We start from the raw sequence: 24,479 nt of genomic DNA on the forward strand, positions 1-24,479 counted from the left end.
GTTAACCTTATGGTAAACAAAATTTCTTCCCATTAGTATTAAGAGTGCTCCTGCACCAATTGGCCCAGTGTAGAAAAAATAAGGTCTGTTACAGAATCATATTTATTACTGTAATTATGTAATGTCGAAATATAAATATTTTTGTGGTGGTTGTTTCCTTGGCCTTAGGGGGGAACCTTAGAGGGATGTTTGCACTAGCTTTAGTGCAAGGAGAGTGGAAGTTGTCTGTGAACCAGCCACTGGATAGGGAAAAACAGGATCGATATATACTCAGTATCACTGCCTGTGACAGCTTGTTTACCACCCAGGTGATGGTAGAGGTCAGCATTATGGATACCAATGACAACAGCCCTATATGTAATGAGGTGTGGAAGAATTGAAATCACCTTTGTTAAACCATACATGTCAAGCAGTTTTATATTGTACATAATTTCAGTTCCCAGTAATCTTTCATCCCTTTCATATTTAAAGGTACTGCTAAGCTAGTTTAATGTGTTAAAAAATAATCTTAGTTATATTGAAACAAATTAAATACACATTAACAATAATGATGTAATACTAGAAAAATTAACCCACATAATTTTCTAAATTATTTAAAGAATGCTATATTTATTAAAATATGATTTACATAAATAAACTGGAAATTATTTACAATAAGAGTAGATTAATACACATTGCTTAATACAGTAGTAATAATATTTAATTGTTACTGATTTAAGTATTTTAACCATTAATATATTATTTTTGTTATTTTTATTTTTGACATTTGACATCAACAGGCTATATATGAAGCCTCATTTCCAGAGGACATACCCATTGATTATGGAATTCTGACTATTGAAGCTACAGATTCTGACATAGGCATTAATGCAGAGATTCAGTACTCCTTATTTGGCATAGGAGTTGAAGACTTCTACATGGACATTAAGACGGGTAAAGATGATACTTGGTAACCAATGCTTTAGCAGTAAACTAATCAAATATGTTATTTGTAGAAACCTAAATAGCAGATATGAAACTAGTTTTTTTTTAAAGGGAGGCTTATGAAAACAGATTATTATGTTTTTTAGGGGGTCTTTGATATCACCTTAGGTGTTTTTTTCTGCTCTACTGTGTGGCCTTTGTTGGGTACATTCTCCCACTGACAGTCACACTGGTGCTGAGACTGACACAACTCAAATGCTATGACCTTTCCATAGAGTTTATTAATTTTTTGGACAATCCTTTGTGTTTTTTTCCATCAATGACCATGGTCAGACATTTTTGCACCTTTAAGGTGACATTGCAACTAACAGATTTAAGTGAAGAACAAATAAAAACATTTCAGGGTAAAAGAAAAGCACTTACAATAACCTGGTTTCACGTGCACACACCCTTTAACTGATACCTGAAATACATTTCCTTTTGCTATTAATAAACTCAATCTTGCTGGTAAAGGTCTAACAACATAATACAGCTTGATTTTAGTTTTAGTACTCTTGAAAAAGATATCCAGATATATCAAATAGTGAGAGGATCTTCTTTGCACATTGTTTTTTTATTTTATAGGGTTTCAACAAGAAAGGACCATTTTGAAAGGTTTATATTTTTCTTTCTGAAGCCATTTCTTTGACTTGAATTTGTGCTTAGGGTCATTTTTGCTGGAACGTGAAATTTGTCTTCTGTCTGAAAGATGGCTGCAGGCTATCTATCACAATTGGTAAGTATTTGGGGCTTGCCACGATTCCTTCCATTTTCATTAGAACCCAAGTGCAGAGAAGCAGCCAAAGAACATGATACTGCCACCCCAGGGGTGTTTTTTCATCAGACTATAATACATTTCACCACATAGTTTGGGGTGATTTAGGGCTTATATGTCTTTTTTGTACAAAAAAAAAAAAAGCTTATTCCCAAACCACCCTACCCTAACACTATGTCATGTGAATAGCACTAGATTCTTGTCATGTGCAGGCAGTGACCAGTATATTCATGTAGCTTCTTTACTGTTGCCCTAGGTATCACGATAGCTTCTCTGGTTTAGTGTAGCACCAGGGTTCTGGAGGAACATTGTCTCATTTTTACTGTGTACTGTGTACCACTGTGTATAGTAGAAATGACAATAAAACTCTCTTGACTTGACTTGACTTGATCAGTTTTAGCCTTGTTCTTTTTGTCAGTTTTGGAGTGACATGCTGTTCTTGGAAATGTCTCTGTGGCGCCTCATTTTCTGCTCTTTATGATGGACTTGTTGTGTCTTCATCTGACTGATAACTTTCAACAGTAGGAGTCTAGCATTCTTAGTAACCATTTGCAGACAACAGCTTTAACAATAAAATGGCAAGAAAGTCCTATAGAAGCAGTGGATCCTTATTTTAGGTTAATCAAAATCACTTAAACGATGGCAAGCATTGTAATTGTTTTTTAACCTTCAGGGCCTGTCAAAAGTTTGTAATCACCTGAAGCATATGCCCAAGATCTGTAAGTGTTATTTAGAGAGCAACCAGTTGATTGGAGTGTTATCTATCATGGAATGACCTGGCCAGTCACCAGACCTAAATCCTATTGAACTGCTCTTGGTTGAACTGGATTGCAAGTAACCTCTGGCAAGTTGTACAAGAGTATTTCAGCTGAATGTTTGAAAATACTTACTTTCCCAGATGGCAAGAGTGTGTAAAGCTTTTATGCATGCCAAGGGAGAATTTTTGCAATGAAAATGAAGTGTCAAGTCAAGTCAGGTCAAGTCAAGTTTATTTCTATAGCGCTTTTCACAATGTACATTGTCTCAAAGCAGCTTTACAGAATTTAAGAGTTTAAGGTGAGTGTAACATCTGTAAATGTATATAATTGTTTAGTCAAAGTAAATCTTCAGGCCATTAAATTACATAATTTGCATAAATTAAAGGAACATGCATGTGTCTCTCAGACACAATAAAAGACTAGGTGTTTCCAAACTTTTGACAGGCACTGTATGCTATTCTTAATAATATAATATTCATCTCAAAACATCGTAATTAAATAAATAAAATAATTAAATGCAATTCATTTTGCGGTGTCGAATGCACCATTTAAAGGGAGTGTGCACATATATGCAAGCAGGTTAGTGTGCTGTAAATTATTATTTTATTTTTTCCCCCAAAATGTTTCTATTTTTCTCACTTAATGTTTCCAATTATGTTGGTTGCAAAATCAAATAAAAAAAAAGAAAAAGATCTGACATACTGATTCGACCCATCTTTAAATTTTTTGCTTGTCATTTCAGGTGAACTGAAAACTACCTCTCTGATTGATAGGGAGAGGACAGAGAGCTATAATCTAATAGCCCAGGCTACAGATGGAGGTGGTTTATTCTGTCGCTCTAAGATCATTCTCACAGTAATAGATGTGAATGACAACGCACCATCCTTCAATTTCACTGAGTTTCTAGCCACTGTATTTGAAAATGCTGCACCTAAAACCCCAATAACCCGCCTGCAAGCTGATGATCCTGACGAGGGTGAGTACTTAAAAACGTGTTTTGCAAAAGGGTTTTATGATTATTATTATGACTGAATTTTTTTCATATTAAATCAACATTCACACTTCCAAGGTCAAAATTATTTTGAATGACTATGAAAAGAGAGGCTACTGAAAAGAACACACTGAACTGAATTTTTGTTTTTCAGCATGGCTTAACACTGTTAAAGGTAATTACATTTACATTAAAAATAAATTATGTAGGTTATATGTGAAAGTGTAGTGCTATAACTGTGCTTCTCTAAGACTTTTTTCTCTGTTGAATCATGTTTTTACTGCAGTTAAACATCAATAAGGTTTCCTTGGAAGCAGCATAACACTACCTCTTCTAAGTAGCTTTTTTACTTCTTATGCAGCAGGGATACATGTGTTTTTGCCTGCCTGAACTGCACCAAGAAAGCAAACTTTTCAGGGTTGAATTTAAGCAGAGTAAATTCTAAGTATGTGAAATCACCTTAAGGCAGGAATTACTTGTAGACTTGTACTGTTACTCTGCTACATCCTGAAAATACTTTTAAAGCAAGCTAATTGGTTTAAAGTGGTCTTTGGGTTTCTACTCTTCTTCTCCCATCCAGGTCTGAACAGAAGAGTCATGTACTCTTTAGTGGACTCTGCTGATGATACCTTTTCCATTGACCCTTTTTCTGGAATGGTTATTCTGGAGAAGCCTCTGGATCGAGAGTTCCAAGACTCATACCGGGTGAGGGTCCAGGCTGCAGACCAGACAGGGGCAGCCAACTCTCTGTTCACACAGGTAGACCTCATTGTCATGGTTCTGGATGTTAATGACAACCCACCAGTCTTCCAGAAGCAGGACTATGCTGTTGCAGTGCCTGAGGATGTTGCTGTCGGAACGGAGCTGTTGAGGGTCTTTGCCTCCAGTAAAGATATTGGTGTCAATGCTGAGATCTACTACAGTATCAGTACAGGCAACGAACTTGGGAAATTTTACATCGATCAGATAATAGGTAAGAGACTGATTAGTGTTGCTTATAGGAAAGGTCTTAACTTTTTTATATTTTAAAAATAAAACTTCAGCACAATCTTTATAACATACATTTTACTGTACATACAAAATAAATATTTACTAACAATTTTCTTTCTGCATTAATGAAATAACACAAGGATAAAAAAGAAATACAATTTAAAGATATTAGATTGGACAAGGGCCAATGTAATTTTGCATGCAGCATAAATTGAAACATGGGGATATATATCAGAAATGAAGGGTTTTCTAGATGGAAATCTGTATGATAGGAAAAGTTTCTAGCATATAGATTATGCACATATCTTTCAGTCCTGGATTTTCCAAAGTCCACTGTGTTTTCTTGCTCTACCATATCTGATTTTATTTCTATAGTGTTTATTTAATACCTAGTATGATTTCAGCATGTTTCAGCGGAAAAAGACAAAACTTTTAAGGACTGAAGTTTAGACAATTCTGAGCATAGAGGAACCATTCAAAGTATATGCAGCCAGTTAATTATTACAGTGATTTTAAGATTTTTTGCTCACTACAGTCATTCAAATGCAGCTTTGTACTGTACTGAAGACTAATTCTCATTACTCCAGGTGGCATCTCAGTGGCTGATGATTTGGACTATGAAGTGTGTAAAGACTTCTTCCTAAAAGTTGAGGCTGTGGATGGTGGAACTCCTCCTCTGAAAACATCCACGATCATTAGCATTGAAGTGATGGATGTTAATGATAATGCACCTTTCTTTAGTGAGGAGATTTATAATGTTCTTGTCAGTGAGGACACAGTGATTGGGTCGACAATCACTAGGGTATGGCTCAATAATGTGTTGTTTTATACAACTTTCTAATGTTTATTAGACCACTACTACATAATTACTCAGTTCATTTTTATAGCCAGTGCTTAATTATGTTCACTTCTCCAATGCATTTAATTAACACTACAAATATTTAATTATATACATTCATTGAATTTGCATTAAAGAGATCAGCTAATTTTTATGCACCTTGTTGTGTGACTTTGTGATGTGAAGTTATTAGCAGAAGACCTTGACAGCCAAGTAAACGGGAGAATTACTTACTCCATCTTGAGAGGAGACCAAGGGAACCAATTCTGGATCGATCCGGTCACGGGACTATTGAAGGTCAACAAGGCTCTTGATAGAGAGCAGGTTAGATCCTCTGGCATCCTTTAAAACTACCAGTAACAGTAAATCACTTTGGTCTTTTTATTTCTTTGTAAATCTATTCTTAGCCAGTAGACTCTGTGAATGTGTAGATATGGCTGCCAGTATTCCATTTCAAAGGACCACAGCACTTAAAAATTTCGCATTTACAGACACTTAACACCTTAAAAGAAAGGAAAATATATATATATATATATATATATATATATATATATATATATATATATATATATATATATATATATATATATATATATATATAATATAATAACTTGTAAGGGGTTATTATTGAGGTGTTGAGAGCCACAAGTGATACTGTTAATTTGTCAGAATTACTTATTATTGATTTGCAATGATCTGTAGATCTGTAACAGAATAAAAACATCAGAAGTGTAAAAAAGGCGATTACCCTCTGGTACCCAAGGGTCACAGTGAATGTGTTAAAGCAGATACAATTATTTGTAATAATTTATTAATCACACCTCATGCACCCTTCTTATGTCTTTTATCTAAGGTCTCTAGATACATGCTGCTAGTCCAGGCATTTGATAGTGGATCTCCTGCAATGTCCACCACAGTAAATGTGAACATTGATATTGCTGATGTGAATGACAATGCTCCAGTATTTTCCCCGGAGAATGCTTCGGGAGTTATTCAGGTGTGTGCTCAGATTTCTCTTCTATGAATTGGAACACAGCTTCAGAATGGAACATCCATATATCCAATATATCCATATAACAGAAAAAATATATATTTTCATTGTTAATCATCTGATAAACATTTGGAATGATGTGTATTTTCAGCTGAACAAAGTTGCAGGTACTACCATCCTGAAACTGTCTGTCACTGATAGCGACTCTTCACGAAATGGAGGCCCTTTTGAATTAGTAATCGTATCTGGGAATGAGGACAATGCATTCACCTTGGACAGGAATGGAGAGCTGCGCTCAAACAAAGTGTTTGGACCACATGACCCAAAGGAGTACGTTCTTGAGATACAGGTGTGCTTACTAACAATCTGCTAACACTCTACTCGTGTTGATTGTACAAAATGTCACCTGCATTTGTCATTTTATGACAACTGCCATTACTCTACACTAAATAAACTCTACATAAAAAGACTTAATCTTACAAGCATAAACAGTCATCATTAGTATTGCTTATGAGTATTGTTTTGAAGTTGGCACAGCACCTGAGTTGTTGGGACATTTTCTTGGCAAAATTGCACAAGAGGATCAAGCCAACTGACTTTGTCAAGCCACTTTTACTTTTAAGTTTACTACATTTCAAGCCAGATATAATACTTTTTACTCAACTACATTTTGTCAAATCAGTTGTTCTTTTTTATTTATGAGTGGATAAAAACTTAAGCATGCAGCAAGCCACCAATTAGGGTAGAGCATGCACTTTCTTTTTTTTTTTTTTTTTTACTTGTTTTGATTGCTTGGTTCAACAGCAAACAGAACATTTTGAGAGAAATAAATAATGGAAGAAACTCCTGACTTGCCAAAATGCCCGTGGACTTATTTTCCTGATTTTTTGTAAGTAGTTGAAAAAAGGGTTTTGAGCTTATGATAATTTGAATAGATATCAATCAGTGTTTGACTAATTAATGTCATTTTAATAATAGATTGGTGTGCTAAGAGTAAAATTTGAGTCTTTTCACATAAACATTTAATTCAATTTGATTTTAGTCTTGTGACAAAAATTATAATAGGATATTATAGGCAGAATAAATCACAGTATTTTGGAAACTAAAGTACATTTGAAGACAAATACTTTTGTACTTTTTAATCAAGTGAAAATTTAAATGGAGCAATTTTACTGGAGTAATAGTTTGCTGAGTGTACCTTTACTTTAACTCGAATACATGTTTTTGTACTTTGTTCACCACTGTTTTTTGCATAGATGTTGTTATTTATATCATATTTGTTTTTTGCCTGTTTCTTTATTTTTTGAGTAAGGCATGGGATTCTGGAAAGCCTCGCTTGTCATCATCCTCTTTCGTAGTTGTGCGTGTGAGTGGAGGAAGTGTCTTTAAGCCAGTCATCTTTCCTCTGGAGATCAATATAGTGATGGTGGGAGATGTGTTTCCGGGTGGCATTGTGGGTAGGATCTATGCCAGTGATGAAGACGAAAATGATGTGTTGTCTTTCACACAACAGCCTCAGTCAAAAATCCTGTTTAAGATTGACCAACAGGATGGCAAGATTGTGGCGCTGAGTGGCCTGGAGCCTGGCAGGTAGCACTTTGGATAAACAGTGTGTATTTCTGTTTTTGTTAATTTCATTCTATTTCATAACACCGCAAATGTTTCCAGGTACTTCATTAATGCCACGGTCAGTGACGGACATTTTGCTGAAACAGTGGGTGTAAAGGTGCAAGTGAAGGTGGCAACAGAGGAAATGGTACAGAATGCTGTCATGCTGCGCTTCCAGGACCTCTCTCCTGAGGACTTTGTGGGGATATACCTTGAACATTTGAAGAGAACGCTTCAGAATGCACTCTTTGGAGCAGGATTGGGACAGACTCCAGAGCCTTTGCACATTTTAGGGGTGCAGACAGTGGCACAGTCTTCCCTGCTGGAGGTGCTTTTGGCAGTGGATGCACAGGAAGGAGGGTATCTGGCTCCTGGGGAACTGGCACTGAGACTGGGTGAACTGCAGGAAAAGCTAGGAGGAACACTAAAGCTGGTGGACGTGTTGGATCAGAGTTGCTCAGGAGAATTGGATTGTGGTGATAGTGTCTGTGAGCTCAGCTTGAAGCTGGAACCTGATGACTTGATCATCTATGATACCACCAAAGTGAGCTTTGTCTTGCCATATTTCCGGCGCACAGAGACTTGCAGCTGCTCAGGTAAGTCTGGCTTCATGAAAAAGATTTTCTGTAAATTTTTAATATATATTACATACGGATACGGATGACACATACGGATGAAACAGTGTTATAAACATGTCACGCCTGATGTCTCTTTTTGTCATCGGCCACAACAGCTGATTTCTGGTAAAATAGCAGAAACAAAATCATATCAATATATAGTTTAAATTACAAATAAAAAAACATGATAGTGAACAGCATGGAGGGCACGTGGTAGCATTGCATTCTCATTACTCTTATTCTGAGAGGAGTTCTGTATATTCCCCCTGTGTCTGCTTGGGTTTCCTTTGAGTTCTATTGTCTACATTTCCAAAATTATGCTGGTAGTTGGAATAGCTAAATTAGATCTCCTGAAGGTGTAAAAGAGTGTGAGACTGTTTGTGTACATTATATACAAGGAGAGATTGGCTTCCTCTCTGTCTGCATTCCTGCCTTGCACCCACTGTTTTTGGCATAGGCTCAGAGTTGATCTAGTTCCCTCTATATTTCTCTGTGTGAAAATCACGGAGAGAATAAAATGACTGATTCACGCTTACAGAAAGGCTAACTATATGACCACTCTGTAAAATTGCAGAAAAGCTTTTCAGAATGTAAAACACTTGGAACCTTGAGTTGGATGAGCTACCACAGCCAAAGATCACATCAGGTTCCATATCTGAGAAAGCTGAGATGTCAGGGGACACAGGTTCGCTAAACTACACAGTTAAAGAATTGGAAAAACATTAGCCATTATTGTCGATTTAATGCCACAAAGCAAAAGTCACCTGAAACTGGATTTATTATCATAATAATTATTGTTTTTGATGCTTCGTTGTTTTTTCAGGTTTGGATGTGGTAGAATAGGAATTTTATTGCATGTACAGTACAGACCAAAAGTTTGGACACACCTTCTCATTCAAAGAGTTTTCTTTATTTTCATGACTATAAAAATTGTAGATTCACACTGAAGGCATCAAAACTATGAATTAACATGTGGAATTATATATGGAATTATATACATAACAAAAAAGTGTGAAACAACTGAAAAATGTCATATTCTAGGTTCTTTAAAGTAGCCACCTTTTGCTTTGATTACTGCTTTGCACACTCTTGGCATTCTCTTGATGAGCTTCAAGAGGTAGTCACCTGAAATGGTCTTCCAACAGTCTTGAAGGAGTTCCCCGAGAGATGCTTGGCACTTGTTGGCCCTCTTGCCTTCACTCTGCGGTCCAGCTCACCCCTAAACCATCTCGATTGGGTTCAGGTCCGGTGACTGTGGAGGCCAGGTCATCTGGCGCAGCACCCCATCACTCTCCTTCTTGGTCAAATAGCCCTTGATGCCTTCAGTGTGACTCTACAATTTTCATAGTCATGGAAATAAAGAAAACTCTTTGAATGAGAAGGTGTGTCCAAACTTTTGGTCTGTACTGTAAGTGCACCTGTAAGGTTGCATGATGTAAGAATGTAAGATGAATAAAAATCACAAAGGAATGTTTCCTATATCTTGTGGAATGCATGTTACAAATAATTGAAGCTGTTGTGTGAGCAAAGGGAGTTGTTCGGAGCAGAAAATTACACTGCTTTTTATTTTCAGCTTTATATTTTCCTATAAAACATTTTGGTAGAATCTGATCTGTCTTCTTTGTTTTGCATAATTCATATCCTAATCATATTTCTCTCTCAATGTCATTTTTTTCTCTTTTTCTGACTCTCTCTCTCTCTCTCTCTCTCTCTCTCTCTCTCTCTCTCTCTCTCTTTCTTTCGAGCAGGTGGAAATTGTTTATCCGCAGAGCTTTGTGAAGGCCAGGCCTGTCCTCCTGATATGAAGTGTGTAAGCAGTGCCTCAACAGTTCCCTCTGTCTGCCATTGCCTGCCTGAAACTCTCCACCAGTGTGCAGGTTAGGGCTTTATAATTTTAAAATTAGTTTTGGAAATTGATTCAATCAGTTAAATTAAGAATTTAATTAAATTATTAAAAGAGTAGCGACTGAAGTGAAAGATGGAGGCTAACTACATGTCAATGACATGGATTTAGAATATGATGTTTAACAAGCATATGGTGGTCATGGTCAGTTGTTCACATATACTCTATAGACAAAAGTATAGAGTCTGTTCCAGCCATATGTGGTTCTTTGCTAAAATGTTACCACATCGTCGAGGCACACAATTGTATAGGTCTATGAAATGCAGAGAATTTAAACTTAAACTAGGAGACCCAAAATATTTCCCTGTGTACAAAGTGAGTTTCATGAAGATACAATTTACATGGATTTGAGTAAACAATTTGGATTGATCTGCTGTAGAGCTTTCACCTTATCCATATTAAAAATAGGATGAACTGGAACGCTGATTACACCACAGATTTTCACAATTGCACAGCAAAATCGAGTGGAAAATTTTCCCAAAAGTGTGGAGATTATTATAATAGTAAATGGGGACTAAATTTGGAATGACATGTACAAAAAACATGTAAGAATCTTATGGTCAGGACTCATGCAGTGTACTTTCTGTCCATATAATGTACTGTAATGTATTTATCAATGTTTTCTAAATATATTTTAGTCATTTAAAGTGAGTACACCCTCACATTTTAGCAACCATTTTAGTATATCTTCTCAAGGGACAATACTATAGAATTGAAACTTGGGAAAATTTAGAGTAGTCAATATATAGTCAATGTGCAGCTTTTATAGCAGTACAGATTTACTGTCTGTAAAAAAACTATTATAACTACAAGTATTGTCAAAATAGCTGGCAACAAAAGTGAGTACACCCTAAGTGAACATGTCAAAACTGTCCAAAGTGTCTATATTTTGTGCGAGCACCATTGTTATCTAGTACTGCCTTGATCCTCCTGGGCATGGAATTCACCAGAGCTGCACAGGTTGTTGCTGGGATCCTCTTCCACTCCTCAATAATGACATCATGTAGCTGCTATACAGCACTGCCTTGTGTGTTCCTTAAATGAGATGAAGGTTGAGTTTATATCATTTATGTATAGCATTACTATAAATAATACAGCATAATAAAAATAAAAAATAAATAATATAATATAATATATTGTGTGTGTGTGTGTGTGTGTGTGTGTGTGTGTGCACGTTTCTATTCTCCTGAGGCATGCGTTTTTCTGATATGTTCTGCAGGGCAGACATCTCTGAGTTTTTCAGGGAACAGCTATATTAAGTACAGAGTGACTGGCAGTAGTAAGAATCAGGATATGAAGGTCAGTCTGAAGATCAGAACCCTGCAGAATAGAGGAGTCATAATGTACAAACACGCTGAGCCCTGTCACATGCTAAAGGTAAACACGCACGCACACATGCACACACGCATGCACACATACATTATAAAATTAATTGTTATTATCTTATTTAAATTACATACTTACATTAAGAAGTAAATTCCAACCTTATAATCATTTGTGAAAGACACAGGTCACAGGACACAGTCTTCATAGTGTCTTCAGACAACCCCAATTCCAAAAAAGTTAAGACAATGTGTGAAATGTAAATAAAAACAGAATGCAATTATTTGCCAATCTCATAAATGCATTTTTTATTCACAATAGAACATAGATGGCCCCACAGATGGCTGCCTTGGTGTGTTGGTGTGCTTTGTTTTTTGTATTCTGAAAACACATCAATTGGATTTGGATATCAATGTTTCAACTGAGCAAATATACCATTTAAAAGATGAACTTGATGGGTGTATCACAGAGACAATAAAGGGCTGGGGGGAAAAAGTGTTACTAAAAAGAAACAGCTGGATGAACATTTTGCAACTAATTAGTTTAATTGGCAACAGGTCCGCAACTCAGTATTTGGTACCTGGGCCTTCAGTGAGGACTTACCCGACATAATCCACCCCCTTAATACCACCACTATCACGTCGCAATTATAGAAACCATTAATACTATACAAAAATGCAATATAAAAAAGCATGGCATTAGAGAGAGAGGCATTTCGCATATTGAGGAATATTACACATATTGCACTCGTAGCAGTGTAGCCAAGAGAAACACTACGAAATGAAGAGAATAGACTGCTGGGAATAAATTAATACAATGCCATGGGACAAATATAAGAATTTATTTTGTAAATGTAGGTCAGTGCTTCTAATAGTGTTTAGGCCAGCAGAGAAGGCTTTGCTGGCTCTGATTGCCCACCACTGCTGTAACGTGACTTGGCATTAAGGAGTTTCTTAGAGAGGCAGGGAAAGCCATGTAAGACAATGCTAAACCACATACTGCACCTATCAGTCCAGACCTTTCACCAACATTTGGCACATCATAAAACAAAAAAGATGACAAAGATGACTGTTGAGAAGCAAGAATCCAGATCTACACATTTCTATGCATGGCCCTGTCCTAACTTTTTGTAGATCTCTTGCAGCCATAAAATTACCACAAAACTACCTCTTTTTTCTTTAAAATTGTACATTTATTCATTTTAAAGATTTGATATGTTTCCTATGTTCTATTGTGAATAAAATATGGGTTTATGAAATTTGTAAACCATTGCATTCTTTCCTTAATTTACATTCTACACAGTTTCCTGAATTGTTCTGCTTGAATTGGCTATTCGGTTTCACTTACACTCTGATATATTGTGTATTCAGATTGAGGAAGGTCGCCTCTGGTTCCAATTGGACTGCACCAACAACCTGGATGTGCTAGGCATTTCTGGGCGCTCCATAAATGATGGTTTTTGGCATGCTGTGGCCCTGCATGTGACTTACAACTATACACTGCTTTCCCTGGATGACAGCTACGTGGAGCGCTGGCATGATGGCCAGGTCCCTGTTCTCTGGCCTCTTGGTACCATTGGCTCTCTGTTTTTTGGGGCCCAGGTGCCACAGAGTGGTGGGCAGAGGCACTCCCGACCATATGACGGTTTCCAGGGCTGCCTGAGTGCTGTAACTATGAACGGCAACGAGCTTCCCCTACAGAGTAAGAGGAACCGGCATGGTGAGTTAACCGCCATCAGTGAGGTCAAGATGGGTTGCATGCTGTATCCCAACTCCTGTCTGGGTGCACTGTGCCAGAACGGGGCCACCTGCAACAGCCTTCCCTCTGGTGGTAAGATGTGTAGAAAAGTCTATCATTAATTAGTTTTGAAAGGTTTTGGTCTTCAAGTATTGTATTTTGTAGGTTTGGTAGTAGTGGACATGTGCCATCGCTAGAGTCTATTTGCTTTAGTAACTGACAAAATAGTTTTGCTGAGTAACAAAACATGATTTAATTAACTCACATTTTTTAGGAGTTTAGACAAAAATGTTTGCGGCAGTATCTATAAATTATTAACAGAAATAAAAAAGTAACAGTGGAGAAAGCCCAAAAATCTCAATTTGCTGGATAATAAAAAATGCACAAATGGTTACAATAAGATATTTTTACAAATTAGAACAAATTACATTTTACTTCAAATCTGAGCAAGTTTCATTATAAAATAAATATCATGACTGCAGCCAAACCTATGGAGGAGAGGGGTAATAATAATAATAATAATAATAATAATAATAATAATAATAATATAAAAAGAAAGCAGAGGTAAGGCATTATGTACAATTGTCTTCAAGAGAATGTATAATGAAGTTGCATTTCATAATTGAGTGATTTGGTAAATGAATCATATTTCATGTTAATAAACATGATTTCATGCCATACTTACTGTTCATCATGTCCCCACAGCATTTTCATGCATCTGCCCACCACAATACACTGGGATGCTCTGTGATTTGGAAGTTTCGCCATGTGTCCCCACACCGTGTCAAAATAGAGGAGAGTGCAAAGCTGTGGGCAACACTTTTCTTTGTGGCTGCCCAAAAGGCTTCACTGGAATCATGTAAGACTTATCTTTCGCTAATAACACAGTTCATTTACCCAGACAATTAACAAGCACACACACACACACACACACACACACACACACACACACACACACACACACACACACACACACACAGGATAATAATTCCTCTTTGTATTTTAATTTATGGTTAGGCATGTAACACAAATTCTTAATTAAGTACTTTATTATGTAATTATTGCTGGTTATAATTATTGATGGATATTACAGTAATTAGGGTCATGTGTTTATGTGACTGCTTCCATAATAAGATACAAATTGTGGACTTGGTAGCAAAAGATTTTCCATTAGATGGCAGCATTTCTGCGGGGAAGTAAGGAAATGGTTTTCAGCTCATAACTCACTAACAAAACTTTTTAACTTTTGTTTTCAATCTTAAAACATATAAAATAATTAAAATATAAATAACAATTTACAGACAGGTGTATTCATATACAGTATAATGAATAATTCAAACTATCATGTAAACTAAAAAAAAGAACAATAAAATGAATGCCTCCATTCCACTCTTTCAATAGTTTTCAAAAGGTTAAAAGGTTTTTTGAAAGTGTTTGCTATTTTCTGTTCAGTTTCCAAATGCAATACTTTAATTCCTACAATAGTTTTATCAGATAACTGTTTTTAAAGGTTTTCACTTAATTTACAGAAATTAGTCAGAAATCCAAGGTTCCTGATTGCCTTGGAATCTTTGGTCTGATTGGCTTTGGTCTTGCATAAACACTCGATGATTAAAAGTTATGCAAGTTCAACCATAAAATTACAAAGTCTTTTGCAGGAAAGTTCATTAAAATTTAACATCTTCACAACTCTCTTGATGGCTTTTGAACTGTATAGTCAGCTTATGAATTACTTATATGCAGTGATTAGAAATTCTCTTAAATATTAATAATTTAAGAAAATATTGTGCTTATTATATACAAAAAATTACAGAATATGTTTGTGGGATAAAAAACAAGCAAAATGAAAGATAACTGACTAATCTCAATCAACACAGATGCGAGGAGGATGTGAACGAGTGTGACCAGGAGGAGTGTGAGAATGGCGGGACTTGTGTAAACGCATTTGGTGCATTCTACTGCAACTGCACAGCGGGCTTCGAGGGCCAGTTCTGTGAGCAGCCGTCCACAGGTGTAGTGGAAACCCAGGCCGAGATATTGTCCTACATTGGTCCTGCAGAAGTAATTGGCATTGGTGTTTTGCTTTTTGTGGTGTTGGTGCTTCTTATACTGCTGGCTGTTTTCCATAAGAAGCTGCTATGGAAGGACTGGGTCCGTGCTGAGTCAGCGGGTATCTCCACAGAAAATGGGTGTCCCCTAAGTGAAATGTGTCCAGGTGCTGAGGGAACTGGAAGGCCTCCACAGGTCATGGTGCGCCCTACTGCTTACACTGCACCCCAGTGTCTGGGTAAGAAAACAGCAGGTCTTGCTACTATATCATGCCCACCCCCAATGGGCACTTTTCAGATTACGTCACACAACTTGGGTATATCCAGACGAGAGGTAGCTGTGTGTAGCGTTGCACCAAACCTGCCTTCACTGTTGCCTAACTTCCCCCTCCGCAAACCTCCTTGGGAGACTGATGAGGATGATGAAGAAGAAGATGACGATGATGATCAAAGTGAGAATGGCAATTGTGAAGATCAGGTCCTAAAATGGCAAGAAAGAAACTTTCGTGGAGAAGGACAGGAAATGGTCACTAAATGGGGTAAAGAGATGATTACATGAACATGTATACTCCTTACACTTAATTAAATGCTGCTTCTTACAGATTTATTAAAAATGTTAATACAAAGCTTCCTTATCCACATCATTATCATAGAAATACTGAAAGGTTCACACCTTAGCTCTTTCATTTACTCATATCATTGATTAAATCATGAGCAAATGGACACCAAAACAGCAGGAGACAAAAAACAAAACGATAACTTGTCACCTTGTTTCATACAAAGGAGCATTAGGAGCTGGCAAACCTCCATCCAGCACTTTGTTTTTACATAATCATGTTATTTATGCTGCTACTTTGTTTTGTTTAATAACAATGTATAATCTATATACACTATATTGCCAAATGTTTGCGGAAACATGACCTTTCCTGCCATATGTGGTTCTTCTCCAAACTGTTGCCAGAAAGCTGGAGGCACACACTTGTATAGGATGTCTTTGGATGCAGCATAATACAATTTTGCGTTCAATTGAACTTAAAAACCGAAACCTGTACAAGCCTGGCAATGCCCCTGTGCGCAAAGCAAGCTTCATGAAGATATGTTTTACATTGTTTGGAGAGAAAGATATTCAATGGTGTGCAGTAGAGCAGTGGTCCCCAACCTTTTTTGCGCCACGGTCCAGTTTAATGTCAGACAATATTTTCACAGACCGGTCTTTAAGGTGTGGCGGATAAATACAACAAAATAAAATGATACGACCAGTATAAAAACTGGTATTTTCTAAATCTTATAATAAACGTGAATCCACTGTGTTGTTTTTTGTTTATTTTGCTAGCTTGGGGGTTTCAATTTAGCGGTAATGTATAATGTGTTAGCGGCCGGAGCAACCCCTTTAAGAAAGTAGTGGATGTAGGTAAGACATGTGACCGAGGCATCTTGACATGCATCAAGAGTGAGTCATAGACAGATGTGGCAGAGAGAATCGGGTCATTTTCCAAAATAAACAGAATCAGATAATAAATAAAATGGATATAATGTAAGTTATGCATTCTTTCTGTGCAGCCCCGTACCAATTGACCTACGGACCGGGGGTTGGGGACCACTGCTATAGAGCAGTAATCCTCAACCCTACTAAACACCTTTGGAATTAATTAAAACACTGACTGCACCCCAGGCCTCCTCATCTACATCAGTACCTGACTGCCCTTGTGGCTGATGAACCTCCAAATCTCCAAAACCACACTCCAAAATCTAGTGGAACGTCTTTACAGAAAAGTTAAGAGAATTATAAGTGCAAATTGGGATTAAATGTGGAATGCTATGCTCAAAAAACACATACAATATTTTTGGCCAGGTGTCTGCAAACATTTGGCGATATAGTGTATGTGTAGTTCACAATATAGAAAAAATAAAATAAAACAACTATTTAAAATTACATTCCGATAGCATCTAGATCCACTACTGAGTGAAAAGTGCAAAAGGTTATGTGAAAATACATTAAACTACAAATGTTAAACCTTAAAGGTTAAAGTGTTAACATTTAAGTAAATTATGGTATCCTTTTCAAAATCTAACCTGATTATTACCTTATTACCTCGATACTTAGTCAAGTTCTGACTGTAGTAAGCTATAAGCTATAGTTTATTGTGGTACCACTTGAAATGTAATGACATGCCATATTTAGGTTGAAAGCAGTGTGACAGAACAATTGCTAGATTTGGATTTGCAACTGAATTTATTAAAAAAATAAAAAATAAAAAGTTTGTGAAACAGGATGTGATTTGCAAATCTAATAAACCCATATTTTATTCACAGTATTACATAGAACGTGTCAAATGTTTAAACTAAGGAAATAAGGTTATTAAAAATATATATTATATAAATATAATAAAATCCAGTATTTTTTTATGGCTGAAACACATAAACACAAAAAGTTGTGACAGGACCATGTTTACCACTGTGCTGCATCCCTTCTTCTTCATCTGTATACATTTGGAAACTGAGAAGACCAGTTGCTAGACCTTTGGGAGAGGAATGTTCTATTTGATGTCTGATACAGGATTCTACCTGCTCAACATTCCTTTGTCCTCCTTGTCATATTTTTGGTCTCATTTCTCTAAACACAGTATTTTCAAATAGAAAAAGGTCTGGACTGCAGGCAGGCCAGTTTTGTGCCCAGACTCTTCAACTATGAAGCCATTCTGTTGTAATTTATGTAGTATGTGGTTTAGCTTTGTCTTACTGAGAACTTCAAGGCCTTCTCTGAAAAAGATGGTGTTTGGATGGAAGTATATGTTTGCTTTTAAACCTGTATATACCTTTTATCATTGATGTTGCATTTCCAGATGCGCAAGCTGCCCATTCCATAGGCACCAATAATACACCCCATACCATCAGAGGCCTTTTGAACTAAGCACTGATAACAAGCAAGATGGTCCCTCTTTTTTGTCCATTCATTGTTTCCAAAAAGAAACCACAGAACAGTTTTCCACTTTGCCTTAGTCAATTTTTAATCAGCTTTGGCCAAGAGACGACCAGAGTCTTTGCATGATAGAGATCTTAGATGAATTTTTGGATGACACCGCAAACTGTGTTTGCACACAATGATTTCTGAAGGTGTTAAGCAGTGATTTCTGTTACTGAATCATGCCTGTTTTTAATGCAGTGCCACCTGTGGGCCTAAGGCTCATGGGTATCCAATAATGATTTTTACCTTGATCCTTGCACCAAAGATTTCTTCAGATACTTTGAATCTTGATGAGGAGCTAGTGAAAGTCTTTGCAGTGAGATGTTGAGGAACATGAACTTGTTCCACAATTTGTGGATGCAGGTTTTTTTTTTGCAGATTGGTGAACCTCTGCCCATCTTTACTCTTGTGAGACTCTCTAACACTAAGGTAGACTGTTTTATCCAATCATGTTATTGACCTGTTGTCAGTTAAGCTAATTATTTGATGATTATTCTTTCAGTTGTTTATTTTAGTAACATCTTGTGACAATCACATAAAACTTAATTTTTTTCTTCTAGAAATGGTACATTTCCACAGTTTTAACATTTTAGATTTGTTTGATGTTCTATCATGAATAAAATATGGGTTTACAAGAATTGCAACTCATTGCACCCTTTTTTGTTTATTTACATTTAACATAGAGTCCCTACTATTTTCTGGAATTGGTGTTGTATTAGTAATAACTTTTTGCCTACAGCAGATATGGTAAATGTACACAAATCCTTCACTCAAGTAGAAGTACAGATACTTATGTTTTAAAAAACACTGGTAAAAGTTAAAGTACTGACTATTCTTTACTTAAGTTAAAGTAAGGCTCTGACATGTACTTAAGGAAAAAAAAAATTTGCCATTACTACAACCTGCTATAGTGTCATGCTGGTAACTGGTCCTCACATAAATATATTAATGCGAAGATTTAAAAATGTTGTTTTCTAATGAATGTATCCAGGCTGAACATTCACCATATAAAACACAAGCAGAGAAAAGATGATCAGGTGATCAGGAATGTCTCTGTTTTCAGTCATCTTAGCCCATACTTCTTGTTGCCTTCTGCTTTGCGCGTTGTTAGCTTCGTGAACTTGCCTACGTCTGTGGTGTGTGTGTGTGTGTGTGTGTGTGTGTGTGTGTGTGTGTGTGTGTGTGTGTGTGTAACTTTTGTTCTATTTCTCTGTAGAGTCCAATATTGCAGTGGAAGAGGCCCCTTGTTTTACAGATAGCAGTGAAGCTTACTCTGTCTCAGAACTCACATCTGACTTCTGTGACAACGGTGAGTCTACTTGAGTTTTCCAACTATGCATCTTCTTCTGCATCTTCAATCCCACCACACTGCCAACTACCAACTCCCTTTAGACAGTGCTGTTACATAACTATGTTTATGATGCTTTTCACTTTTACGACAACGTTGGCTTGGGACAGTTGCATATTATCTCTTATGACTGTAAAATAATAAGGTTCCACCTGAGAGTTCTGTACTCATAAACACCACAACATGCAGCAGCAGTTATGTGATACAGTTAAGTGTAGAAAAACCAAGCTACAGAACAATTGTACTACTAAAAACTTATCAGCAATGGCGCTTCAAAGAACCCAAAAACAAATACAAACTCAGCCTTCTCTGTATAATGCATTTATGAATTTACAGCATCACAAAGCAACTTTACTGAAACCTGAATATAGATTTTGATCTCTAATGACCAAGCCAGAGATGGCAATGAACAAGGAAAACAAATCTCCATGTGGGACCAGCAGTGAGTCACAAGTGCAGAAAGCTCCATGTAGTATTAGATCATCAGGATGCACCAGGCAGGTCTGTAAGGTGAGAAAAGCCTAAATCAAAACCTGAATCAAAATAATACAATTCATTAATTATTCACTTAATACAGATGATCTTAGATTAGACTGATTAGAGTGAATAATAGGAGGACCAGTAATACTGGAGGATTAGAGATAATATTGCTTTGCTAAAAACAAATCAGACTAGAACCTGAGAAAAACAGGAATCATAGCATTATCATACAGGGAGATTAAAATCTTTTGATTTTTTACCTATGATTTATGATGAAATATATCGTTTCCCACCTCAATTAGTCTAATAATTTTAGTTTGGTACAACAGCAAAAAGTGATCAATAACATGTTTCTCATTTATACTACTAACAAAACTACAACAGTGTAATTAAATGCTCTTTCATTGCCTGGTAATGATTCGCTGTTTGCTTAACCCACAAATTAGCTTCCATCGTCACAGTGATAAAGCGGGTCAATGATGCAGTGAACAACGTTGAAAACGAAGGTATGATGTCTGTATTCTTCCTGTGGTCATCTTGATAATATATACATTCTAATATTCAAACACCAGGCATTTATTAATAGGTTTGGCTCCGGGGGTGTATCACGGTGGCAACATCTGTGCCGGTTTAGTGCCTGTTAAAATGTATTCCTTTGTATTCTGACTGAAAACAGAAATAGGTGTGATCTGTTCTGGACTGTAGTATTTTGGTATGCATTCCATACATTTCATTTCAAGGGCACCCTATCCGAATGACCAACATTTTAAAACTATATAAATATAACATAACATAATTAAGAACTACAATATACAGATAGATAGATAGATAGATAGATAGATAGATAGATAGATAGATAGATAGATAGATAGACAGACAGACAGACAGACAGACAGACAGACAGACAGACAGACAGACGTTCATACATAAATAGATACATTGATTCAATTCAATTTTATGTTTTAAAATGCATACATCTATACTGTATTATATCTATATCTATATCTATATCTACTACATACATTATATATTGCCTATTTTACTATTAATTAGAAAATAAAAACTAAAAACTTTTTCTAGTTGGTTTATTAAAAGACCAAATAAAGTAATAAACTGCATTTCTAATTGACATGTCTGCTGTTTAGTTGTAGTAGCTGCTCAATGTAAAATATTCCAATTCAATATTTTTTAAACAGTTCTGCAATATTTCCTTTAACTGTTCCTTTAACACTTTTGCACATACTGTGCATCATGTTTCCTATGTGTATAAAATATTTTTCAATAAAATGTAATATTGCTGCTTTCGTAAAATCAGTTCATCATATCATATCTATGTAGCATTGTATGTAGCATTTGTATATAGCATTTGGTTTCTTTTCCTTTTGCTTACAGTTAATCCACATCTCCATGAAGTGGATAAAACATGTGCTTCATACATCAAAGAATACTTTATCAATTGTAAGCACAGTCTGCTTTGTAAACTATTGGATTGCAATAGTTTTTTGTTTATCAATTTATTGGTTCCTCCATTGTGATATTGTATCATCGTGGTTTTGTTCATTGTGAACACATAAATATGCTCATACCTTTTATTACCTATTGGGATCCATTCTTTTTTTTTTTTAAGGAACAAATTATATCACAAAAATAATGTGAAATATCTTGCTGCAGTAAATAAAGCAGATCCTTGTTCTTCTTCTTCTTCTTTCGGCTTCTCCCATTAGGGGTTGCCACAGCGGAACATCCGTCTTCATACCCCCCTGTCCTCTACATCTGCCTCTTTCAAACTAACTAACTTTCCCTCACCACATCCATAAACCTCCTCCTTGGGCTTTCTCTTTTCCTCCCTCTTGGTGGCTCCATCCTCAGCATTCTCCTACCAATATACCCCATATCTCTTTTCTGCAAATCTCCAAACCATCTCAATCTCGCCTCCCTCACCTTGTCTCCAAAACGTCCTACATGTGCTGTCCCTCTAATAAACTCATTTCTAATCCTGTCCATCGTCGTCACACCCAACGGACACCTCAACATCTTCAGCTCTGCTACCTCCAGCTCTGCCTCCTCCAATTAATTTGTTTCGTTCATGAAGAAAAAATACCAGTTGATGATGATTTACTTGTGAAGAACATCAGAGTTTAATACCTATTTCCACCTCATTACTTCACCTATTATATTATCATATATTTTGTTAACTGCTGTTAAAAAAGATGACCTACATTTGTAGTAATCAGATTTCAGTCAAAGTCGTTTATTGTGTATGGTCATCAGTCATTAAATATTCATTAACTGAGATTATGCTTCATGTGCTGATAAAAGACTTCTCCAAATTATTTTCATAGCATGACTTTTACCTTTTTTTATTTCAGTAAAACTCACATTAAATGGAATTAGTGATTTGTTTATTCATTTCTGCATGACAGTCTCTCACAAATTTATGTTGGTTCAAAATCAGTATTGCTCTTGTTCATTACCAACACAAGACTCGTTCACTAAGAGCCATGTTCTTTTAATATGTCCAATCAATGACATGCACCTTCACAGCCACCAAAGCAGTCCTGGGCAGGACTTTGCTCTTGTAATAACCTCTACTCTTCCAGAATGTCTTTTCGCTTGATTTTGGAGTGTGGAATGTGGTGGAGAGCATAAGTCAGGTCAGGAATTGATCCAGAGTCAGAGTCTTAGTCAGTCTTCAAGTTTATGTCAGCGGTGCTCAGTAAGGTTGAGGTCGGCTGTCTGTGAATTCCACTTGAATTTCTTAAATTTTTCCACAGCAATCCAGGAAAACATAAGACACACGGAACCTTTCTTAGTTTCAGTGAAGAGAAATTCTAATGTACAGCCTTCAAAGACATTCTTTAGAACTTTGTACTTTGTAAGAGAAACCATATATGTGATTATTAGGTATTCACAAACTTTCCATATAGTACATATAGTGTATTTTAAACTGTTTTGATCATAAAGTCTTTCTCTGTTTTTGCAGCATACCACTGGGAGAATACAAAGTGGACTGACACCATAATGACAGACCTAGAATCTCTTAATAGTGAGCACTCTACTACTCCTCCTCCTCTACCAGCTCCTCTTGTTCTTACCCAAACAAGAATGGGTGGCAGCATACGTCTAGGTGGCAGTACACACTCTCTGGACACCAGCTATCCTTTACATAGGTATAAAGGCCAAAGAGACTTCTACTTTTCCAAATCTAGGGAGAAGTGCCCTGTCCCATTATGTGCAGACTGGCAGGAAGAGGAGAGCCTTCCCCGAAAAAACTTTAATGAGGGGATAGCCAATGCTTCCTGCTGTCTCTCTGGCCATAGGGAAGAAAGGCTTCATGTCTGGAAAGACTCCCTTTCCTTCGGCAGCCATAGGGAGATCAGCAGACTTGGGGACAGACGGTCATTTGGAGCTCAGTGCTCACACAGTAACCAGCACAGCATGTCTATGTATGAAGTAGATAAGTAGAAAAACTACTAGCTGCAATGTCAGCCTGGTCTGTATGAAAACTGCCATGAGTTGGCATCACCACTGCTATTACTTTGCATGGAATTAAAAAAAAAGTAAAAACATGGTAGGGAGTATGCAAGTATGAAAGCATCAATAACTTTTTAGATATACAGTATAACTTAGTAGGGACTAATCACAGTGTGTATTACTGACTATGTGTGGGCACTTGTTTAACTCAAGAAATAGGAAAGTATATAGCAGATTTAATAGCAATATATGTCAGTATACATAGGAAATATATAGATAGTATATTAGAAATTAAAACTGTATGCAACATGGAACATTCAAAGACTTTAATATATCTGTTGTCACCCCATATAAACAGCAAAAATGAAAATTGTTCTATTCTTTTGTTTTCTACTGTTTCAGATAAATGAAAATGTACATTTCATATTCTTGGCATTCTGAGTCGCATAGTTTGAGTTTGTTTGCTTGTGTAAAATTATTACATTTTCTTCTTCAGTTATTAATTCCTCAGTGCAGTTCAACTGCAGTGCAAGTGACCAATAACCATTTTCATTTTTACCATATTACCTTTCTCTCTCTCTCTCTCTCTCTCTCTCTCTCTCTCTCTCTCTCTCTCTCTCTCTCTCTCTCTCTCTCACACACACACACACACACACACACACACACACAC

General features: G+C 36.5%; 1 protein-coding gene across 1 annotated transcript in view; it reads left to right on the top strand.

The window, feature by feature from the left end:
- Nucleotides 1-24,479, top strand: part of LOC124393254 (protocadherin Fat 3) — a 54,190-nt gene extending 29,711 nt beyond the window's left edge. The window contains exons 13-31 of the mRNA XM_046860879.1: nt 169-365; nt 780-933; nt 3,239-3,472; nt 4,068-4,460; nt 5,065-5,279; nt 5,502-5,639; nt 6,169-6,312; nt 6,458-6,655; nt 7,619-7,896; nt 7,975-8,510; nt 10,280-10,408; nt 11,654-11,811; nt 13,128-13,587; nt 14,200-14,353; nt 15,372-16,081; nt 19,724-19,816; nt 20,782-20,841; nt 21,728-21,793; nt 23,319-24,479. Of these exons, the coding sequence (XP_046716835.1) occupies nt 169-365; nt 780-933; nt 3,239-3,472; nt 4,068-4,460; nt 5,065-5,279; nt 5,502-5,639; nt 6,169-6,312; nt 6,458-6,655; nt 7,619-7,896; nt 7,975-8,510; nt 10,280-10,408; nt 11,654-11,811; nt 13,128-13,587; nt 14,200-14,353; nt 15,372-16,081; nt 19,724-19,816; nt 20,782-20,841; nt 21,728-21,793; nt 23,319-23,800 (4,799 nt within the window). The 3' untranslated portion in view covers nt 23,801-24,479. The remainder of the gene's footprint in view (nt 1-168; nt 366-779; nt 934-3,238; nt 3,473-4,067; nt 4,461-5,064; nt 5,280-5,501; nt 5,640-6,168; nt 6,313-6,457; nt 6,656-7,618; nt 7,897-7,974; nt 8,511-10,279; nt 10,409-11,653; nt 11,812-13,127; nt 13,588-14,199; nt 14,354-15,371; nt 16,082-19,723; nt 19,817-20,781; nt 20,842-21,727; nt 21,794-23,318) is intronic.

The sequence above is a fragment of the Silurus meridionalis genome, chromosome 11 (genome assembly GCF_014805685.1).
Source record: "Silurus meridionalis isolate SWU-2019-XX chromosome 11, ASM1480568v1, whole genome shotgun sequence".
Taxonomy (NCBI): Eukaryota; Metazoa; Chordata; class Actinopteri; order Siluriformes; family Siluridae; genus Silurus; species Silurus meridionalis.